We start from the raw sequence: 22,279 nt of genomic DNA on the forward strand, positions 1-22,279 counted from the left end.
AAAAAAATCTATTTATATAATATTCTGTGTATTCTAATAATATACATAAATATTTCGAAAATGTATCTTCTTTGTTTCTTTCTAATGGAATATCTAAACTAAGGACATTTTACTTCTTATATTTATCAAATCCTCTTTTTTCTCGCTATATACGCAACATCGTACGTGTAAAGGCAACTAATGCGTGCGGTAATTCTCATTCTTTGCCTACATTTACATGCACATTTTTTCCTGCGTGATAGCTTATGCGCAAAAGAGTACTATTATAATACTACATACATACGTGTAAAGGTTACTATTATAATACTAATAATCTAAGGACAATTCACACAACGCTCTTTAGACTCAAGTTAAGCTAGTTGAAGTTTGTATTAGATAACTGATACAAATACGATATATATGTTTTTCGTCACATTATACATAGAAAATAATCAGATCGATACAAACAATCGTACTCATGAATACAAATGTTTGTGCCGTGCGAGGAATCAAACGGGATCATCGGAAGTGTGCTAAACCGCTGAATTAATTAATGTACCATAACTCTGTAACGCAGCGTAATTAAATGAATCTCTGAGGGCGTAGTATTATAAAGCACATAAAACCGTGTGCAGGCGCGTACGACCGCGCGGCGCCGGCGTCGCTGCTGACGGAGCGGCCCGGGCTGTACGCGGCGGCGCGGCGCGGGCTGGCCTACCGCCGCCACTCCTACTGGCTGGTGCTGGCCGAGTCCGTCTACATCAGCGTCGTGATCTTCTTCACGGCCGCCGCCGCCTACTGGGACACCGACGTCGACGTCTGGCTATTCGGCACCTGCGCCATGACCTGCTGCCTCCTCATCATGCTCGTCTACGTCGCCATCGAGACCAGGAGTTGGGTCAGTGTCTGACTAATATTATATACGTGGAAGTTTGCGAGTGTGGATGGATGGACGGTTGGATGTTTTGTTATTCTTGCACCCAAAAACTACTGAGTGCATTTTATGATATGATGAAACTTTACAATAGCTTTTACAACAGAATGACACGTAGGCTAACAATTTTACGCGAATCGAAACGTGGGCACAGCTAGTATAGACATTTTACCGTTTCACAATAATTTTATCTTACCAATGGGAAAAAATAATTACTTCAAATAATATGATGATTAGTTCGTTGATACTTTGATATTATCATCATGTCTATTTGAAGGTTCACAGGAGAGGAAAAATACCTTTAATATTTTAATGTGTCTATTAGACAAAGATTTTTTAATTAATTGACATATTTATCTTTTATATTTTTGTCACTTAGTTTAAAGCACTACTCTCAATGACTCATAATTTACTTACTAACTGTCCTAACGAAGTCCTATATATCGTAAATATATTCCCTTATATAGACAATGTTATTAATTTATAACTCGATGTTTCCATGCAGCTTTTCTTTAAGACACTTGTAAGTGGGTGTGGGTACTTAAATAATTATGAATTCCCTCAAATAATTACACACCCATAGACACAGTTTGTTTTTTAATTAGTGTACACGTGTGGCTTTAGATGTCACATCTTTAGTTAACTACTGCTTCCGTCATAATAGTAGTTGAAATCTTATAATTGTAAGTAACGAATTGTGGACGTATGGTCTCTGTTAAAGATTTGTGTATTTCGAGCGATGTCACTGTCAGTCAACACTGGCGAATATATTTTTTTTATAATATGACTAATTCGCAACTCGGATACATTATATATTATTTAGGCTCTGTTGAATTCTCACATTACTGTCTATCTGATTATTGAGGTCGCAGTATTTAACAAAAAAATAATTAGAACTAATTATCTAATAATTCCGGACTGTTTGGATATGGACTCCGTAATTATTGGTTATTTATTTATTAGTGTTCTAAAAGTGTCAATTCACGACGCGTATTGGCATCCGATCGGGTACGACTGATATAACGAACTCTAATGTATAGTCACGTGAGAAGGCAAGACTCAATAGCATGTAGACGTAACTAATAAAAAAAGATTTTAATTTATGTGTATGCATCATGTATGCGATTCAATTCCACATATCGGCCTGAACAGTCGGGTGCCAAAGCGACATACGTAAAGAGTTAGTTCGAGAATTAATCACGAATGGCTTGCCACACGTGACATAGTCACAGACATAATTTTGAGTGTTGTGTGTATGTATATGTAATTGTTCATATTTATGTTTTATTAAGTTTAATCTACTAAGTAAATTTGACATGTTGACTCCCAACTACGAGTTATCACGTACTGTGTCTAATTTCCATTTTCGTGCAGTTACAATTAAATTCGGAATATATCAGTACTAATATCGATAGTAGGCTTCTAGGAAAAGAACAAAAAGTCAATGCTGGCTTGCATGAATAGAAAATTTATTAAAAACAAATAAAAACTATAATTATAACAATCATTATAATTCAAATTCAAGAATATTAATACTTTATTATTTGTGGAACTTTTAAAAACACTATATTATTTTTGATGATTCAGTAATTAGAGCTTTTAATAATATAATGTGATTAAATTAATTTAGGACAGATTTCTGAACAATGCCGTGGCAGTCAACATGTTAATTCAGATCTGATATTAAACTCAAAGTACTGTATATAAATATACAAATGTACATTTTGATGCGAAATTGATATTTTATTTTCTACTTGTGATTCCAGACGGTGATACATCTGCTAGCGTTAAGCGGTTCACTGATAGCGTTCTTCGTGTTGACATTGATATACCAGTCGTTATGCGTATCCTGTTTCAACTTGCCGTCTACGTATTACGTCATGCATCACGCGATATCTGACCCTATATACTGGCTCGTGGTCATAATCACCACAGTCACTGCTCTCGCACCTAGGTAATATGAAAGTTTATTTAAATTAAATTAGTCATAATTATAATATATTAAGATATACTATAATTATGACTGACGTTATAAGTGCGTTATGATGGTAACACATGAGGCGGAATTCCAGCCCGAACGGAGGCAACGGCGTAATAAAGCCGAGTGTATTAAATACGCACGTGTATCGTCCGACGTTTTTCAACACACTTGATTTTAAATAAACTCAAGCATAAAACTGTGATGCACACTGTTGCTTTCCCGCCGATTTACTTTTTTAAATCAGCGCTCTGTATCACTAGCTGGCGCCACGCGGCAGTCAGTTTGAAATTTAAGTAACAAATAGTGCGGTTATGGAATATAACTTTGTTAATTGCGTATATAACTCATACGTGTTTTATTACCTGATTTTTATATAGAAAACCAGTGAAATTAGATCCCCTTTACGAGCAAGTGTGTTGAAAATTCATTTTAGGCGTCATCAATGCATAAATATAAATAATATGTTGTGCAGACTGGCGTACCACGCGATCCGCAACTCGGTGCGGCCGGGCACGTTACGTCGTGCGGTGCTGGCGCGGCGGCGGAACGCGCGCTCGCGGCTGCCCTACGCCGCACACTACCGCACCTCCGCCTCGCAGGCCCACGTCTACAGGTAACATAAAGCCGTACCTACACAACTCAGCCGCGCGGTACTCTCATATGCGGCTGGCTTACGCGACAACTCAGGCACAGTGGCGACTAGCTCGTTTGTGGTCTTACGCTGCTGACTATCGCACGTCTGCTGTTTATTTACATATCTATAGCATATCCGTTGGACACTATAGGATATCCGTGCAGCACATTTGTTAAAACACTGCTTTTCTACATTTGAATCCGATCCATAAATACATATTATTGCCAGCAATATATAATAATGTTTGGCAAATAAAAAAATATCCATAAAATTTTAATTTCCAACCAAAACATGGATAAACAAAAATAAAATACAAACTAATTATATTTTTAACAGATCGACAGACGAGGACGGTCTGCAGAAGCCGCAAACAGAGGTGGTGGCGATCACCTGACGGTGAACGAGTGCCCAGTACCCAGCTGGTACTCTCGATCCATATATTAAACATAGGCTGTGATCTGTCATTAGAATTATTGTATTATAACCCTAGAATAATATATACTGTGCTTTTTACAATCACGGGGACCAATGTTTCATTCGTGACAGAAAGGAGAGAGTTTGGGCGAGCCACAATGTTCCATTTTAATATTATAATTTTATGTTTTTAATGTATAGTTTTGTCCGTCAAAATAATAATGTAAGGACTTCAAAAGTTTGATTATTTAACGTAGTTATCGACCTTACTACTTGAAACAGACTAAATTAGACAGTCATTTGAGATAATCAACTGTCAAATTACAATCATTTACAATTTCAATTTGATTTTTATCTATTTGAGAGTGTTAGCAATCCTATAATGTAACGCGTACGAACATAGTCGGTTTCACAATTTCTAATACTTTTTTGTGAATTTTGTAATCCTTGACGTCCTTAGATTATTATGTCGATGGTGTAGTCTGACTTTTAATTCGAGTCGCCAACTTTACTTTTACTGTATTATTTATCATTGTAAAGTCCATACTTAATATTTTCCACTCATGTGTATTTTCTATTAAAAAGCGAAATTACTTAACTCCAATGAATATTCCTCAATGATAATTTAAAAATCATTAACTATTGATCAACGCATTCATCTTTAAGAATCTACCTAGAATCTCTTCAGTAACTTTCATCCGAAAGCAGCGCACCACTATTGGATTAAAATAATAACCAGCGTAATATCGAAATGTCAAATGTTACTACGACATAAATAATTGACAATGGCTCTGACTACCCCATCTGAAATTTTAATTGTGAAATGAATATAGTTTATTGGACTTGTTTTAAAAGTTGGACCAATAAATCGATGTGAAAAAGTGTAACGAATTTTGAATATAAATAAGGGAGATTATGAATACGGACCACAATCAAGGGACTACACAGCTCGAATGTATTAATTATGTTATATAACCTATTTTAATTTTTCTAGAAAAGTGGATCTAGTCTTTGGTTCGTAATGTATACGCAGCTAGGAACAAAAGTTTTCGTAGTAACGCGTTAATTCTTTGACACGGAGTTCTAAAGGCGCTTCCGCATCTATGCAAACGTGAGTTTTCGTGAACTATACGAACGTTGAAACGTATGTTTTGCACGTTAAACTTAAGATGTCAAATATTATTCTTTTTTTTTATATAATTGGAATGATTAACAAACTGAGCGGCCTTGAATAGAAATGGTAACCACTGCCTGTCTACATGAACAGTACTATTGTCTTCATGTTATTATGACGCCGGTAACTCATGCGTGGCTATCGCGGAGAACTGAGATGCTAACACTGTAAGATGCCTTACATAGCTGTTACATGACTGAAATACGTGAGACAGATGTAAAAAGGAGACGACTTGTTATAAAGTCAATTGAGAAACTAGATTCATATACTACATTAATAGTGTAAAATGAGCTTAACCGTTAAATGCTCGTTTAGTCTACAAATTATTCGTGTGCGTAGATGCGGGTGCGTCATAAAAGATCTGTCTTTTTATTGTTATTATATTTATTATTATTATTGTTACTTTTAATCAGTATTGTATTATATAACAATGCAAGACGGAGAAATATGAAATGAATTGAAATGCTATTATTCATCTGTTAATCATATCTCCTGGTGGCAAAGTGATCATTTCAAAATTTTATATTACAACTTTGTGTTCACTTGTATGAAGTCATCAAGAAATTATATGTACTTATCTAAATCGCTTAACGGCCAAATTACTTTGCGAGTTATCAAAAGTTATAGTGCTGTAATGTGTAATTTTGTTTGTTTTAACCAGGCTACTATTGAAATTTCATTAGATGTAGTACAGATATATTTTTGGTAATATTGTGCGTGAGACGAGTGATAAATGAATATATTTTTAGGTACATATGTGTGACGTGATGTTGTTGGCTTCCTTCTCGTTCTTAATGTGTGTACTGACTACAATACTAGTGAACGTAATGGGCCAAACTTATATTAACTATGCATTATTAATTGCGATGCGTTAAGAAGCGAAACACGTTCACATTCTAAAAGAATGCTCATTTAAAACAAGTTGTGACGATTAATTCTGTGGATTAGCAGTTATAAATATATAATTCATATGCTATGAAAGCGCTGTAGCCTTCTTAGTGTGGTTTATTACCACGATTTAAACCGAAAAGGTTGTGAATTTAAATTGGACCGATATAAAAAAAAATTGCCAATTTATAAACTATTTCTGACTGCTAGGCTCCTCCCCTATAGGATTTAAATTAATGCAGGTAAAGTGGACATGTCAAGTGTTACTTATACTATAACTAGCGACTCGCCCCGGCTTCACACGGGTGTACATGTATTATATATATAAACCTTCCTCTTGAATCACTCCATCTATTTAAAAAACCGCTCAAAATCCGTTGCATAGTTTTAAAGATTTAAGCATACATAGGGACGGACAGACAGCGACAGCAACTTTGTTTTATACTGTGTAATAATTAACACTGATTAGTAGCAGTATTAATTATAGTATAAGCAACACTGACTGCCGATTACACCGTCTGGGGTAACAGGCGTAATAGTATGTTTTATGTATAGATAGTATGTATGTGCATCTGCTTAAATATTTATAATAAATATATATATATTTGTAACTACTATTTTTTCAACTAATTGAAAAAAAATGAGCATTCGGTGTGATACGTATACATAATGAAATGGACCTTACATAATGGATATTGTAGTCAGTATATGCGCTTATATATTGTAACGTAGTTAGCTATAATGCGACCGCTGCCTTGCCTGTAACTTCAAATAGGGCGACGTTTGAACGTTGATGAAAATACACACACTTGCAATTAAAATCTCTCTGCAATATACAAATTAGAATGCACTGATCGCTCGAAATTTTTGCCTACATAAGCATCTATAGCCATACTTTATATTTGGAATTTGTTATTAAAAGGTATCACTAAAAAATTGTCGTAATATATATGTATAAATTATATACTTATATACAACTATGTTTTTATGTACTAACACACCTGTAAGAACACACGATTAAGACTACGGCTTTTGTAAAAAAAATTGAGACAATCGACTATCATATGGTATCTTTAAACTCCGTTTTCCATAATTTTATATATGTTTTTGTATATACTTCAATGTTAATGTGTAATACTAATATTGTGCAACGCAACATTTATTCACCTAAGTACATTGCAACATTTTCCATAATATGAGCTCGATACTAACAAATCTAAGCAAACCAACGGTTTTCAAATTTTAGCAATTAACTAATAGTTAAACGGAAGAACATACAAATAAATAGAACTCTCTCGTCTCTTCCAGTGACGCTGAAAATGACGTCTACACCCTTACGATAGATTAAATTTACAATAGCGTCAAGTTTAAATTTGTTAGCAAAGAAAAAAAGCATTCAAATTCAGCAACACAGCCAAATCATGATTTTTCTTCAGGCCTAACGCCTAGGTAGTGGAAACTCGAATCATATTCTATGTTATAAAATGCAAAAATAAGTTTGTTACGCTATATAATCAAATATTTAAGAGGTAACGCTTACATAAATTATTTAATTAATAATTACTTTCTATAGTTACACATACAATTTTTAGGGAGTGTTTACGGTTCAGATAACAGATGTAGATAATAATTCCATGAACAATATATATTAAGCGGTTGTTTAATCAATAGATAGACAGTTATGTGTAATATAAATGGGATTAGTCACATCAGTAGATATCGATCTATTCTTTGCAAATTCGCATATCCGGCAGCAGAATAATTCCTTTCAGCGGAAAGCTGAAAATATCGGACATGATGGCATTTGATGTAGATTACCATTGACCAAATATTTGATATAATAAGCACAATGTGTTGGACATTAGCAGGTTTAGACAATTTCAAAGAGGACGGAACGAAGCAACCAAAGCGTCAATCATCAACGTCAACGCAGTTCGCGTTGTCGCTACGGACAGTCCGGTTGGAACCTGAAAACGTAACCCCATTATTTATGTTAACCGGGTCGCAACACGAATTTTATGGTAGATAAAGGCTTTGACTACGAGTCGAAATCTTTTATCATTTCCACTTCCTATTAATCATATAAATAATACCCTCAATATTTCTATCTTATCTTATGATTATTAGTTTATTTGATACCCTGTCGACCTTCTATCATAAATTTATCATAGATTATCATTCGTTGAAATAAAATCATGCCCTCTTTTGAAAATATAAATTCCATGTATTCGAAAAACTTTATCACTTGGCACACATTGTACTCTGTTTTTTTATTATTTTGTATTGGATATAGTTATTATTATATTTTTAGTGCGCAAATTTGAGCCCTAAGATTTAATGTACACAGTTCTCAAGTAATATATAATACAGTAATAATGCTTTATTTGTATATATAGATGTTCTCAGACAAGATAACTTTAAACATAAACTTTAACCTTTTAACATAAACGTGTTGTATGTAAGGACATAAGTCAAATATACCTACTCGACTTTCTATCAATCACATGCTTTTAATATATTGTAACATACATTATATTACAATATATTAAAACCAAACAAACTCACTTAGCAACTTATAATATTAGAATTGAGGTTTTTTAAGAATTAGAGAGTTATATTCATACTATTCCATATAACTATTTTCCAATATATCTAATATATAAATATCACGACCGACTTTTATTAAATTACCAAAAAATTATCCATATATTTTGTAGGTCTGAGAATAGGTTGTAGGATATTTTTATACCAATATGTGATAATGGTGGCCCTATCCAGAAATAATTTATATGCCAAAATAACGTTTGCTCTGTCTGCTAGTTAATAAATATATATATTCATTCACATGTGCCTTGCGCAAGTGTGTACTTTCATCAACGCAAACAATGTTTACATGTTGATAATAATTATGATTCCTAAAAGATTGAACTATTTTACTATTATTGTTTCTAGTGTTTGTACATACAGACAAATGATTATATTTCTATATTAATGATGATTGTTATTATGTACAGTAGAATATTTTCATATAAATAAATCTTTGTGTAAATAATCTGTATGTTCTAAGACTGTTGTTCATTTTAGAGCCTTTAATTTGTTCAGTTAATTTTAAACTTCTAAGATATTATGATGAAACATGTATTTTCCAGTCATAAATTAATGCTGACTTGTGTATTGTCATTCGGAACACAAGCTTTCTTGCCATGTATTCAAAATATTGTTCTAAATACATTTTGGTACAAGTTTAATTGTTTAGCATTTAACTGTTTAGTTGTATATTATTTATGTGTGGGTAGAGATTACTAACCTGAAGAGAGAAAAAACAATTTACGCTATTGTTTTACAAACTGAAAACAATTTTATATATATTAATTATAAATATGTTACATTTAGAAACTTCCGCAATAAATGTCATACGTTGAAACATTTGAATCTACTGCGAATGCGCGGCAAATTCAAATAATGAATGTCATTGGCCTTCATTTACTTATATATAATACCCACTGCCTTGCGTCTTATAACCTTTGCTTGCTTTGTACCATAGAAAAATAGAACTGTTATTTCTTATAATTTTCTTTGTTTTACATTTTACTAAAATTATTGTTACGTTAGCTTGTTTATATTTGAATTTTAATGAACTGTACCAATTTGTTTATTTGGTAATGAGTTGTTTAATGTGTACATTGATCTTCCATTAAATGGAAAGTCCATAACTACTTAACTAATGCATTTATAATTTGTGATATTGCCTAACTGAAGGTAAACCTAGTTTGGTACTTTAAAAACTATTGTTGCATGACGAACACAGCAATGACTAGAAAATACATAATTATAAATATTATATGTTGTTTTACAATAATAACGAAATATATAATTTCATTATAAAATTTGTTTTATTTCCTGCACTCTAATTTATTACAGTAGGTATTATAGCTATTATCAGCTTCTTATATACTCCCAGGTACAAATAACCTTACGCCTTAACTAGTTTCTCCTCGTGAAGCTTCTTTGAAAGGCCATTTAAGACAGGGTTTCCCAACCTTTTTAGTACCACGCCCCACCTTAACCTCTCTAAAATTCTTATGGTGCCCCCACTTCCTCCTCCTCCCGTATGTAACATTATTTATAATATTATAGAATTTAATTGTTCACTGAAGAAACTTACTACTAATTCTTCCACGTTTGTTACGGGTAGTGTGAACACTTCTGTTTGTCATCATAACAAACAAACGTCGCAATATAGGTACGGCACTCGAAACAGACCTACACCTTAAATAATTTTAGATCCGCTTGGTAGCCAGCTGTTTGAAAGTAAAATTGAAAGGTACATCTATAGAAATCCAGATCTCTTAAAGCTGATTTCATTTCATGTAAAATCAGAGAGACAGAGGTACGTAGACAACTTCGTACAAAGTATACCTCAATAAACATAGAACTATGCTATTCAAAATATCAGTTGACTCGAATTAGTAGATTGTTTTGGCTGTATGTTGATACCAGGATCAGGACAAAGGAATCCCTAAGTCTCGATAAATAAACTTGTTTTTAAGGTTAGAAGGATCTTTGAATGTAGGTAACCAATATTTCGTCGAGATTGCTATTGTCATGCCATCGTTGCAACGGGATGCAATGTTCCAGCCTATCGCAGTGACGGCATCTGACATAAGGTACCTATTACTTTATAAACGTTATTTTTAGATTTTACTTTGTATAAATTGAAAAGGATCGATTAAAGCATACAGAGGCGGTATTTTTATTTTTTTCTGAATTCGTTATAGCAGATAGAATATAAATTACATTAGGTAATAGTTTATCTCGTAGGTACCCAATCTCTTCCTGACACCCTTTGACTAGAAGAGAAAAGACAATTTTATTTGAAATTCAATTATTTAAACTTTTAGTATGCTATATATAGGAAAGATAGTAGAGTTTTGTTCATAAAGTGCAAAGAAAACATTAAATGCAAAGCGAGTAAATATTTATTGACATTGATTAAAATTTAATTAATGTGTATATAAATTAATATTTAATTAATAATTTCATTTAGTGCTGATTAAATACAAAGAAAAATTATTCTGAACCTATAATCAAATTTAAAAGAATATTCGGCAGGTCCACTGTGTTGTCATTGAGGAGTACAATATCGAACACACTCGAATAATTCTTTTTATTTTTCTCTGTTTCATCGGTATTCTTCTCCGGATTATAGTAGAGGAATCCTACTCGTATGACAACATCGTAATCATGGTCGTTGACCATGTTAGCGTCACCAGTCATATCACCGAACAGAAGAACATTGTTGCGACGATTTGTCTCCTTGTTGAAATGATCGTCTGCATACCGATGAATAGCTTCGTTTTTATTATTCGAGTGTATCAAGAAATTACCCTTCACACCCAATACTTTGCCGTCGTCATTCACTTCACAGAAGTTAGCGATGATCTGAAAATTAAGGAATCTTCATCAGTTTAAATTCATTCAGTATTTTTATAATGATCATATAGAGAGTATAGTTGAACCAACAATGTTCGGTATGGGTCGTCGGTTTCTAAACGAAATGAAAATGGCAGGAAATAGCTCCTAGCAAATATTTTATTCAAATAATTCTCATTTTTGTAGGCAATTATAGCATTTATGGCTACTTTGAAAAGTGGCAAAATAAAATATTCTAATTTTAAATTGCAATTTTTATAAGTTCGCCATGTTAATATTATTCTGTCGTCATAGATTGATGCCATCGTAAAGCCTTCTCATATGCCTAATACCTTTTCCCATAATAAGGACGAATCGTCATTATTGAAACCGTTACGTAGCTTGGTGCTTAATCAGGGTAGCTATGTAGCACAGTTTGCGAGGTAAAATAATGAATACACCTCAGGATAAATGAACAAATACACTACATAGAAAAGAAAAAAGAATATTACATTAATATTGGAATACAGGTAATTGTTTTCTTTCATAATGGCATTAACGCATTCGCCCATTCCAGCGGAGAAAACCAAAATTGGTACATTTTGCTCCTTACACTTTTGTATTAAAACTTCCACGCCGGTTCTGTAAATTTTGAAAAACAAGTATTAATAAAATCCTACGTTAGTCAACATAATGATAACATTCCATCTCCTCTATAGATATATTTGCGGTGCTCCCATAACAAACCGTTAGGTACTGCGTTGTTATAATTGTATCTATCTATATATAGATAGATATCAAACCTCATCCATTACATATAAAGTATTTAATCTGCACACAGATACTAAGTTAAAGTAAACGACTGTGAAATATTTCACAGTCATTTAATTATTTTTATAAAATAACTTGTAATTTAGTTTTAAGTATTTATGTCCTTACTTAAATTTAACTTCCTTCGCTTGGGCAGCAAGTTCATTAAAAGGAAATTTGTTTACGGTCTCCCTGTAAGAAAACATCATAATTAGATAGGTGTTTTATATATTTCTATACTTTTAGAATAATAATTTATTATAAAAACAACTTTATATACTTAGTTTGGGTGTATGCCACAGAAACAAATGTAGACGCAAAAAAGTGATCAATATTTATATTTTAACAGCACCACGGACATCACGTTATCATCTGAACCAATGAACAACCACTCAAGCGTTCCCATTCCTACTACGACGTCGACTAAGATGTCAAGCTATCAAGCTTATTATCTTGTAATTTCGATAGCTAATTGCGCCATACAAAGGAAAGATATCTTACAAAGCTAGCATCTTGGCGGCTGAGATGAGACTGGTACCTGAGGTGTTGACGACTTTTTACAGTCTTCCTCTCAACATCCCGCGAGGCTATAGGTACCTATAGATTTCACCTTTAGTATAAGAAAATGTGTCTATATAAATGCATACACTCTTCAAACAATTTCGTTATTAGCTTTTTTTCATAAAACAGATTCCTATCGAAAAGAAGAAACAGTCAGTTTTCTTCCATCACAGTCACATCAACTATAAAAATAACTGATTAGGATCATAGGAAGTCTTTTATATAGCTCAGATAAATTAGTAAAAAGTCGTACTTTATCTTGTCGTAAACTTTTCCAAACCACTCTGAGTAGTGTTTTTTTTTCTCTTCCGGTGTCATATTGGCAGTCTTGGCAATATCTCCGTATTCTTTCTTCAATTCCTCATTTGCCTTTATGTATTCTCCCGGTACGGATGGACACTTATTAAACATATCTACAAAACAAACGTCAGTTTTTTTTGAGATGATAATGGAATGATGTTTCCGCCTGCGCTAACAGTAGGTATACGCTAGCAGGGCACCAATGGAGCATAATAGGATGAGCGTGAAGTGAAGTCAGGTCAATTTGCCCATCGTGGCGAATTTACTGTGCGTTGGGGTAGACCTGACATGGTATATTGCCTGCTATGGGGCTGCTATCCCTACCTACCTCCCCAACAAACGTCAGTTGAATTTGCTGCTTATTGCAGAGCAATATTATTAACTATCGTTATAAAAAGCAATAATTATAGATGACTTCGGTGGCCTAGCGGTTTAGCACACCGCCTTTTCGATGGTCCCAGGATCGATTCGTTACACGATACTAATATTTATATATTCACCACTATGATTGTATCTATTGGGCAGGGTGTTTTCTATGTATAATAAGTGTATGTGTATTTATAAAAGAAAAAGTGTACTTAAGTAGTTCTATCAGTTGTCTAGTACAGAACACAGGTACTGGTAAGCACGGGACTAGATCGCCCCGTGTGAAATTATAATTAATGATTGATTTGTGGATGTAATAAGTATAATAGATATATAAATAAATAGGTCCTGTAGTGACGGAGTAAACAATGTTTATATATCTACGTACCTGAGGATGTTATACATTACTATGCGCTTTCACGCCAAAACTACTGAAACGATTTAATTTAATTATGGTACATATGTATGTAGTCTACACTGAGACACGGACACGGGCTACTTTAATGCAAATTAAAAGGTTATAAAGGGTTGAACAGCATGTATGGAAAGGTTGTATGTATGGAATTATCGTTATTTTTAACGTTAGATACTTAGAACCCATTTTTTAGGCTGTTAATTAAATATAAATAAATATTACATACAAATTTGTAAAATATTTGCCCTTAATAAGTTTGTAAGGACATTAGTCATTTTTGAAGCTAGAACGAAGAAGCTTTCGTCCAAAGTGACGGGCACAACCAGTATATTTATATTTATTATAAAACAAAGTTCTCCGCCTCGTTTGTCTGTACGTTTGCGAGTCTCAAAAACAATATAGACTGTCCAGATATGACACATACAGGATGTGATGCACGTATCATTGTTGACACACATTATGATATATTGTATACTTACCAAAAGTCGTCAGCCCATCATGTCTTGTGAGCGTGTGGTCGAAGTCAGTAACTATCTGCAGCTTCGCATGCGTATCGGATTGTATTTTATTAATTTTCTTCCATAACTTATCTGGGTCGGAAATGAGGACGTTGTCTTGTGCGAGAAAATCCTTAAGTGGCACTGACATTTCGCTAAAATACATAACAAATGTAATGTAACTTAGTAATAGAAAGACATCGTGAAATTATCAAAGGTGAGCAAATTCCATAGATAGCACAACATTATTAACTGGACAGTTAATAATGTTGTGCTATCTATCTATGTATACAAATGCCACTAATCAACTGGAATCGCGCGTTTTTTTTATTTTATTGGAACGGTAAACAATCTCACTTAGACAGGCAATCACAGGCTATAATAAATATACATGGACAGCAGTATGGTCATCATGTCGTCATGTGACCCTTTTAAAGTTCCTAATGCAAAATTAAATGCATACCTAAACGTATAGTACCTTCTAATGTAGGTACAGCCTGCAATTGTGCCATTTAAGGAAACAATCGTGTATTGGTTATTCGCAGTGTGTGGCCGAACCATAACAACAATAATTTTCGTTTTGTATGACACAATTTGACGATAGGGAAAATGGATTGAGACCATTTTTAATTCAACCAATAAACCTTAGACTTATTTATGAGATCTAAATATCAAATTTTGTTAATTGTGTCTGAAATACATTTGAACTTTGAACAAATGTAGGTATTTCAAACACCATTAACAAAAATTATGAAAGCATTACACTATCGCAGAAAATCCAACAAAACGAAGCTTTTCCTAGTTTCATTAGGTACTCTTCATTAATCAGAAATTATGTTCACTGTTCTCTGTAGCGAATCATGCATCGAGAATAAACAAAATACATACCTATACGTCTGTTTTGCAACGAAGAACTTTAATTATTATTTAGTTATGTTAGTACGAAGTAAAATAAAGACTCGCTATAAAAATACCTATTAAGTGTAAAAATAGGGGAATTTTATAAAAAAAAAAATATAAAAATCAATTTTTATAACACAATTAATCGAAACTCTTAACCCGTGCAAGTTGGAACTTCTTTGGTTAAATTAGCTAGATATAGGTATCTCTATTGTCTTAATGTTAATAATAATAATTAGTTTTATTGTATAAATAAATTTAAAAAAATACACTAAGTTGAAAATTTCACTATTATCTCATTAATGATTGAATGTCTTACTAACAAGTTAGTAAATAGAATTTACGTACACAGAAAAGTTAGGTAGATAACTTTATAAACCACAATATAAGAAGTATATTTTAGTAGACGTATAAATAAACATACAAATTAAAAATAATAATAATACGTAATTCCTGAACAACAATCTTCTCCAAAGAACTTCGATTTTTAAGCCACCTTCAAATATTAGAAAAGAAAGATTGACATTTTTAAATTTTTTTTTGGACTACTCTAATGCTGGATATTGCTGACCTTTATAGCTTCAACAGACGATGAAAATATTGACCAAAATTTTAATAGCTTAATAAATTATAAATGTTTGTATGTATCTACAAGCAATGTTTTGTTGAATATTTTTGCATTAGTTACGTTGCAGATGTTTTATATTTATAATCGTTACCAGTGTACCTACCGTTTTTAATGAATAATAATTCTCTAATGCAGCTGTCTACGTTCACGGTATACTCTAGCAGGACACCAATGGGTTATAAGAAAATAAGAATGAAATCTGGTCAGTCAGATAATTATGGCGAATTCTCTCGGAATTAAACGCGATGGGGAACTGCGTGGAAGTCGAGCTCCTGATAGGGTATATTCCTAGAAATTGGTATTGCTATTCCTAGCAGTCCCTATTATAATCTCTTTCCCTCCAGAGTACTGCTGAGAGTTACTATTCAATGTTATGAAAACTAAAATATATACATATGCATTTATATAGTTTTATTTTATTAAACTTTATTGCATTGTACAATAGGCGGGCTTAATGCTATTAGCATTCTCTACCAGCCAACCTTAGGTAGTGCAGAGATACTCGAAGGCGGTTTAGTGAATTATTACATCATTTAGTACATCAATTTGAAATAAAGATTTATGTATAAAGTATTGCTGTAGAGATTCAGATACTAAATAAGTTCAATATGTCTATCTGTCAGTACAACTATAATTACATTGTCCGGCTCTGGATTATAATTAAAATTTAGGCGTGGTAAGAACCTACACAACCAGTTAGTGCCGTCTTTAAAGTTGTAAATAAACATTAGAAATAAATTAATAGGTTAAATGAACAGTAAATTCCATATAAAATATAATTCATAGAAAAGTATTTAATGAGATAAGATTTTATGAGATTAGATTCTGGTTGGTTAGCGACCAATTACAATCTAATCGCATAAAATCAATAATTTTCTATGGAAAAAAATCAATGGCCGACAACTGATCCCTCTTGAACCACCTGTTTTCGCAGCAGGAAATGCTATATATTTTGAATTATAGATTTTAGTTTTAGAGTTTTATTCGTTTGAAGAAATTATATTGTAAGATATAAAAACCAGTGATAATTATCCCACTAACTTCATACTACATGTAAATAAATCACGTCAAAAACGGAAAGAAAAATTTTACATTGCCCATTAGCGACCACGCCATATTATCTATATTATAATTAGCTACTAGTTTTCTCAGTCAAATATTAAATAAAATAGAAATATAACTATACATTAACAACACAAATCCAACATCACAGAACAAACTATAAAAAAAACATATTTTAATTAGTACTGAAAATTTGCAAACTCACTAGCTTTTCCTTAAAAATGAACTGGTATCGTCCGAGCCCAATTCATAGACTGATTAATAATGAACATTTTCTGTTTATGAAGTTCCGCCACAAAAGCCAAATATAGGTGTGCATGTATTTTCATTAAAAATAAACACTTTCCATGCTGTTATATGTTTATTATAGTAGATACCTACGTTTAGTTTGGGAAAACTGTTCGTAAACAAATAATAGTCGGCAAACGATTATTTGAACAGGTAAAGGTATCGGACTAGACTTAAAATGTAGATATAATTAATTTAACTACTTCAATAATTATTATTTTGATTCATTATAATTTAATTTCTTAAAATGAACCTAACTAACAGGATTACGATGCATATTAATAGCGACCCCCCACCCCCTGACCTCGGCCGAAAAAATTCAAAAATTATAAATTTATTATATATATTTAATATTAACAATACTTTACATTATCGAAGTTTTCTTATGGATTTCTAACGTTTTTAAAAATATAGTAACGCATACGTTCATCAGGGATACATTATCCCGATACAGTTTCAGAGCCCATTCAATGCAAACAAACTATCAAATTTATTATTATTATTAAAGTATTAAAACATAACTAAAATATAAAATAATTAATAATAAGTAATAATATGTAGCTACTTACATTTATTATTTTTTTATTCGACTCTCTCAACTCGTTTACGTACGTTCACTAAAGGTGTACAATTAATTATGATATTAAACATTGACAACAGCATAAGTTTATTTAAATTTTTATCGAATGCCGCTATTTTATGTGTTAGAGAGTAATAGTGTTACCAGTGCACGAGAAAACAGTAATTACCTGATTATGCTCTGGTACAAATATTTATTTCTTGCTAATCTCATGACTTAATCCATGTGTGTATTTTTAATATTATATTTTTAATGTTTATTTTGTAACTATGATGGAAATGTTTTTTTTTAACTTCAGATAGATTAACGTGAATATTGATCAGGCACTTAGATGTATTAAATAAGTAAATGTGACCCTTCCCACTCCTTGTCACACTTTGTCCATTTGCAAGAAGTACCTTAGCATTTCGATGATCGGTATTTGCAACTTAGACTAAAAAACTTTGACAAGCGAAAACTACGAAGGTATAGTTAATATACACAGGTAGTGTGTCCTATTGAAAACTAAATATATTATCTCGTATTGCTTTATACACAACAGAAAACGTAACATGGGGTCACGTGAGTAGTTTAGAAAGAGGATAGTACAACAGTCCTCCCTTGACGGGAGCACTAGTAGTCTGGCAACACTTATAAAATAATCCCCGCAAATTAGTTCGCGACTAAGAGCGCTGATTTCAGTCTAGTGGTGTTAAGGTCTTTTTATAAAGAGTCCCATCCCGCAAATATGAATTTCTGTGATATTTGACAATTGAATAAGACGGAGAATAAGTGGTCATATATATATATATCACAACATGTCATCTTCCGCTGATCTCTATCAACCTGCTTTCTCTTTTTATGCAAATCGACTTTCATTCAGTCTATTTGACGAATAGACTGAATGAAAGTCGATTTGCATAATTGTGAAATTTGTGTTTTTCATAATTGTGAAATTGTGAATCAATAAAAAATGGTAACTGTAGGCCTATATACATGTAGGTACAGCACTAGGGTTATCATATGATGCCCGCGATACCGCTATTCCGGAAGACTATATAATACGTAAGAGCCCTTATCCTGTAATTTTAATGCCTTATGCCCTTCAACCGATTTCGTTCGCGGATTTTATCTTTGGGTGAGCTGTTCCGAACTAGTTAGTTCGAACTACATATATATATATAGAAACGTAGTGATTACTTGCTCAGCTCACAATATACAAATGCTTTGAGACTCTTGCGTTTGCTTGTAATCTAGAGTTTCGTAAAACTAATTAATTTGTTCTATATTTTCTTGAAAACAATTGTGTACACATATTCAATCTAAAATTTTTTCTCATGTACATGCCCACAATACTGGAACCAGCATAGCTCAATAGACAAACTTTCTTAATGTTATGTAAAATCCGATATTTCCAATATTTTAATATATAGATAGTCAAGTCACGTAATATATTAATCTTAATATGTGCAAGGCGGCTGTGATACATTAAATTAAAACGATGTTTCGGATCATTAACTTTGTTTTTGAATAAATTATTATTCCTATCGGTCCTAAAATTGGCGTTTTGTAAGGGAGTAACCTAAGGTCGATTTTTTTAAAATATAATATATTTATTTAATCAAAGTATGCACCATTGCTATTTATGCACTTTTGCCATTCATAGGTAGTTCATTAATCCATTTACTAAAAAAACCATTCGGACGGGAATCAATAAAATCTTTGAAGGCGCTTTGGACTGCCCTATCGGAGTTGAATTTCTTCCCTTGCAGGAAGTTATCCAAATTTCGACAAAAATGGTAATCTGTTGGAGCAAGGTCCGGGGAGTACGGTGGATGTCTTAGACATACCAATTAAAGTTCTTCTAATTTGGTAACCGTCTGTTGTTCAGTATGTGGTCTAGCGTTGTCCTGAAGCAGCAGTGGCCTACGGCGATAGACCAGCCTCGGTTGTTTAGCAGTTAGCTTTTCCATCATGGTTTGCAATTACTGACAAAACACATCTGCCGTATTCGTCTGGCTAGATTTAAGAAAGCTGAAGTGAACAACACCGGCACTAGTCCACTAAACGCTCACAAGTAGCTTTTTTTAAGTCAATTTTCAGTTTCAGTCAGGATTTGGCTGGTTCGCCAGGGTTCGGCTATTGCGATTAGCGTTTCCGATTATCATACAAGATCCATTTTTCATCACAGGTAATTATTCGATTTAAAATCCCTTCATGCCAGTTTGCATTATGCCGGTTGACTAATGTAGCAGCAGTTTACGTGCGTTTGTCGATTTACTCCACTCAATTCAGGAGGGACCTTTCAAGCTTTTTCACCTTCCCAGTTTGCCTTAAGTGGATTAAAATAGTTTTGTTACTAACACCGCAGGCTACAGCCAACTCGGACGTGGTTTGCGATGGATCCACTTCCACAATAGTATTCAATTCTTCGTTATCAATCTTGGCCTCCGGCCCCGCACGGGGCCTATTTTGAAGGTCGAAATTTCCAGAACGAAAACGTTGAAACAAAAAAAGCACTGTATTTTCTTTTGCGACACCACCGCCATACTCATCATTAATCCTTCTAGTCGTTTCTGCAGCACTGGTGCCACGGTGGAACTCGTACTCGTAAAAAACGCGACATTTTAAGTTTTCCATTTTGTAAATTGAGTGACGCAAAGAAAAAACCAAAGATGGGAAAAACATATGGATTATAGTATTCGAAAAACAAATGCATGAGTAAATAGCTGTATAAATTTGAAATTGGAATTACTAACCAAAGAGGAGATATTTGAGATCAAAGTGGCCAGTACGACAAAACGCCAATTTCATATGTAAGGCCCTAATATTTTATGCTGCCCTTACACACCTTTAAAGCGCGCGTAATTCGCGAAACGCGCGCACGTTTTAGCTCGGTAAAGACAGCGCGCGCAATCATAAGTCATAAGTCATATCATAAGTAAGCATTTAACATATAATATAACCAATATAACTATATTTTATGTTCACTCTCACGCGTTTACGCGTGATTGATTTTGATTTTTTCTGACATATTTGAAAACAATGAGTCATTTCACATTCTTTTAAAATTTGTCAGCGCTATGTATTTCGAGCTATTTTTTTTCTAAAAAAACTTTATTATCATTTATTAACTCTAAAATAATATAATAAGCGTGTTTACAAAGAAAATGTTTTATAAAACATTTTAATATTTTTTCAGGCGGCAGATTGAGGACAGACTCTGGCAGTTTGTTGTAAAACCTTACAAATTTCCCATTAAACTAATTACTAACTTTCGCCAAAATGTTTTTTACGCGTTTCGCCAGCTTATTGTTATTACGTAAGGTTTTATTAGTACAATCACTAACTTTTTTAAAACTGATAATATTTTTCCTGGCTTACATCGTGTACTGAGAAACAGCTGTGAGGATATAGCGATTTAGTTTTAATTCATATCATACACATGTTATGAACATATTGTTGAATATAGGTCATATTAGACACAATGTAAACAAAGAGATAAACAGACAGTTTTCGTTCGTCTCGATCTAGGTTCGTCCTGAATTTATGATTCTATTATGAGTAAAATAAACACAAGATTACTGATGTTAAGTATAGTAAATTAGTTAAAAAATCATCAAAATTATCCTCATTTTTTTAAGGTATATTATTTTAAGATAAATATGGTCCGTAAATAAAGAGTTTAGGAAAGATCATTTAAATATGCAAACAGATATAATCGTATTTTATTGAGTGACATTAAAAATCATACAAATTTAAATCGCCAGTAAGGTACCATAACTTCACGTATCTATTCTAGATGGAATAAACTAATATATTATACCTATATACAATATAAATCAGGCGAGGTAAGTTGCTCATTGTGTTGAATTCACCAGGAATTAACGACGACAGTTTTCAGGGGTAAAAATTATTTAGCGGGTAGATTGTTACCGCTGTTACTTATATATCGTGTTCATCTATTATAGGCAGCAGCAGGAAAAGCGATGATAGAATGAGACCAGTCGTGGCTTTGTATATATATGTGTATTCTTATATTATTTACAGTAGTGAATGATAATAATAATATAAATGGAAATTATATAAGAAAAGAAGTGATTCGGTCCGCTATGACAGGATTGTTATTTTTCTCCCTCTTGTGTCGCCAGGCAACGGTGTTGACACGCGCTGTCCGTAGATTCGCCACAACTAGTTGCCATTACGACATAATTTCATGTCATAGAATGGATATTTGGATATTTTTTTTATGGATAATGGAATAATGCACCCGCTATCAAACCACTCCCCCACCCCAACCCTCTTCGCAAATTAGTTCGAGTACTGCTAGTGTTACTCTTGCTTTAGTTTACAGGAGGAGGCAATCATTCGCGCATTAGTAAATTTACGAAGGCGAATTGGAGAACTTCACTCTGGTCACCAGGGACGGATCTACCTAAGGGCTTTTTGGGCTGCAGCTCAGGGCCCCAAGGATACA

At 33.1% G+C, this 22,279-nt stretch overlaps 2 protein-coding genes across 2 annotated transcripts in view; one reads left to right on the forward strand and one right to left on the reverse strand.

The window, feature by feature from the left end:
* The window catches only part of LOC131846096 (phospholipid-transporting ATPase VD), a 54,170-nt gene extending 49,550 nt beyond the window's left edge, over window positions 1-4,620 (forward strand). The window contains exons 13-16 of the mRNA XM_059195318.1: window positions 615-877; window positions 2,680-2,867; window positions 3,367-3,507; window positions 3,865-4,620. Of these exons, the coding sequence (XP_059051301.1) occupies window positions 615-877; window positions 2,680-2,867; window positions 3,367-3,507; window positions 3,865-3,922 (650 nt within the window). The 3' untranslated portion in view covers window positions 3,923-4,620. The remainder of the gene's footprint in view (window positions 1-614; window positions 878-2,679; window positions 2,868-3,366; window positions 3,508-3,864) is intronic.
* Window positions 4,621-11,056: 6,436 nt separating this feature from the next.
* On the reverse strand, window positions 11,057-17,197 carry LOC131846138 (7-methylguanosine phosphate-specific 5'-nucleotidase A-like). Its single transcript, XM_059195366.1, has 6 exons — window positions 17,161-17,197; window positions 14,348-14,520; window positions 13,041-13,200; window positions 12,356-12,418; window positions 11,929-12,058; window positions 11,057-11,446 (listed from the first exon to the last, which is right to left on the reverse strand). Exons 2-6 carry the CDS (start codon window positions 14,514-14,516, stop codon window positions 11,075-11,077), a joined length of 894 nt encoding a protein of 297 aa, XP_059051349.1. The 5' UTR covers window positions 14,517-14,520; window positions 17,161-17,197; the 3' UTR covers window positions 11,057-11,074.
* Window positions 17,198-22,279: the final 5,082 nt, after the last annotated feature.

The sequence above is a fragment of the Achroia grisella genome, unplaced genomic scaffold, assembly GCF_030625045.1.
Source record: "Achroia grisella isolate CSIRO2021 unplaced genomic scaffold, CSIRO_AGI_Agris_v1 utg501, whole genome shotgun sequence".
Lineage (NCBI taxonomy): Eukaryota > Metazoa > Arthropoda > Insecta > Lepidoptera > Pyralidae > Achroia > Achroia grisella.

Bases quoted from the DNA above. Each gene is read 5' to 3' on its own strand.
- LOC131846138 (XM_059195366.1), bottom strand. From the start codon at position 14,516: ATGTCAGTGCCACTTAAGGATTTTCTCGCACAAGACAACGTCCTCATT. The intron at 13,201-14,347 runs GTAAGTATACAA...TTTGTTTTGTAG, and splicing joins TGATGGGCTGACGACTTTTG to ATATGTTTAATAAGTGTCCA. The intron at 12,419-13,040 runs GTACGACTTTTT...GTTTTCTTACAG, and splicing joins AAAGTTTACGACAAGATAAA to GGAGACCGTAAACAAATTTC.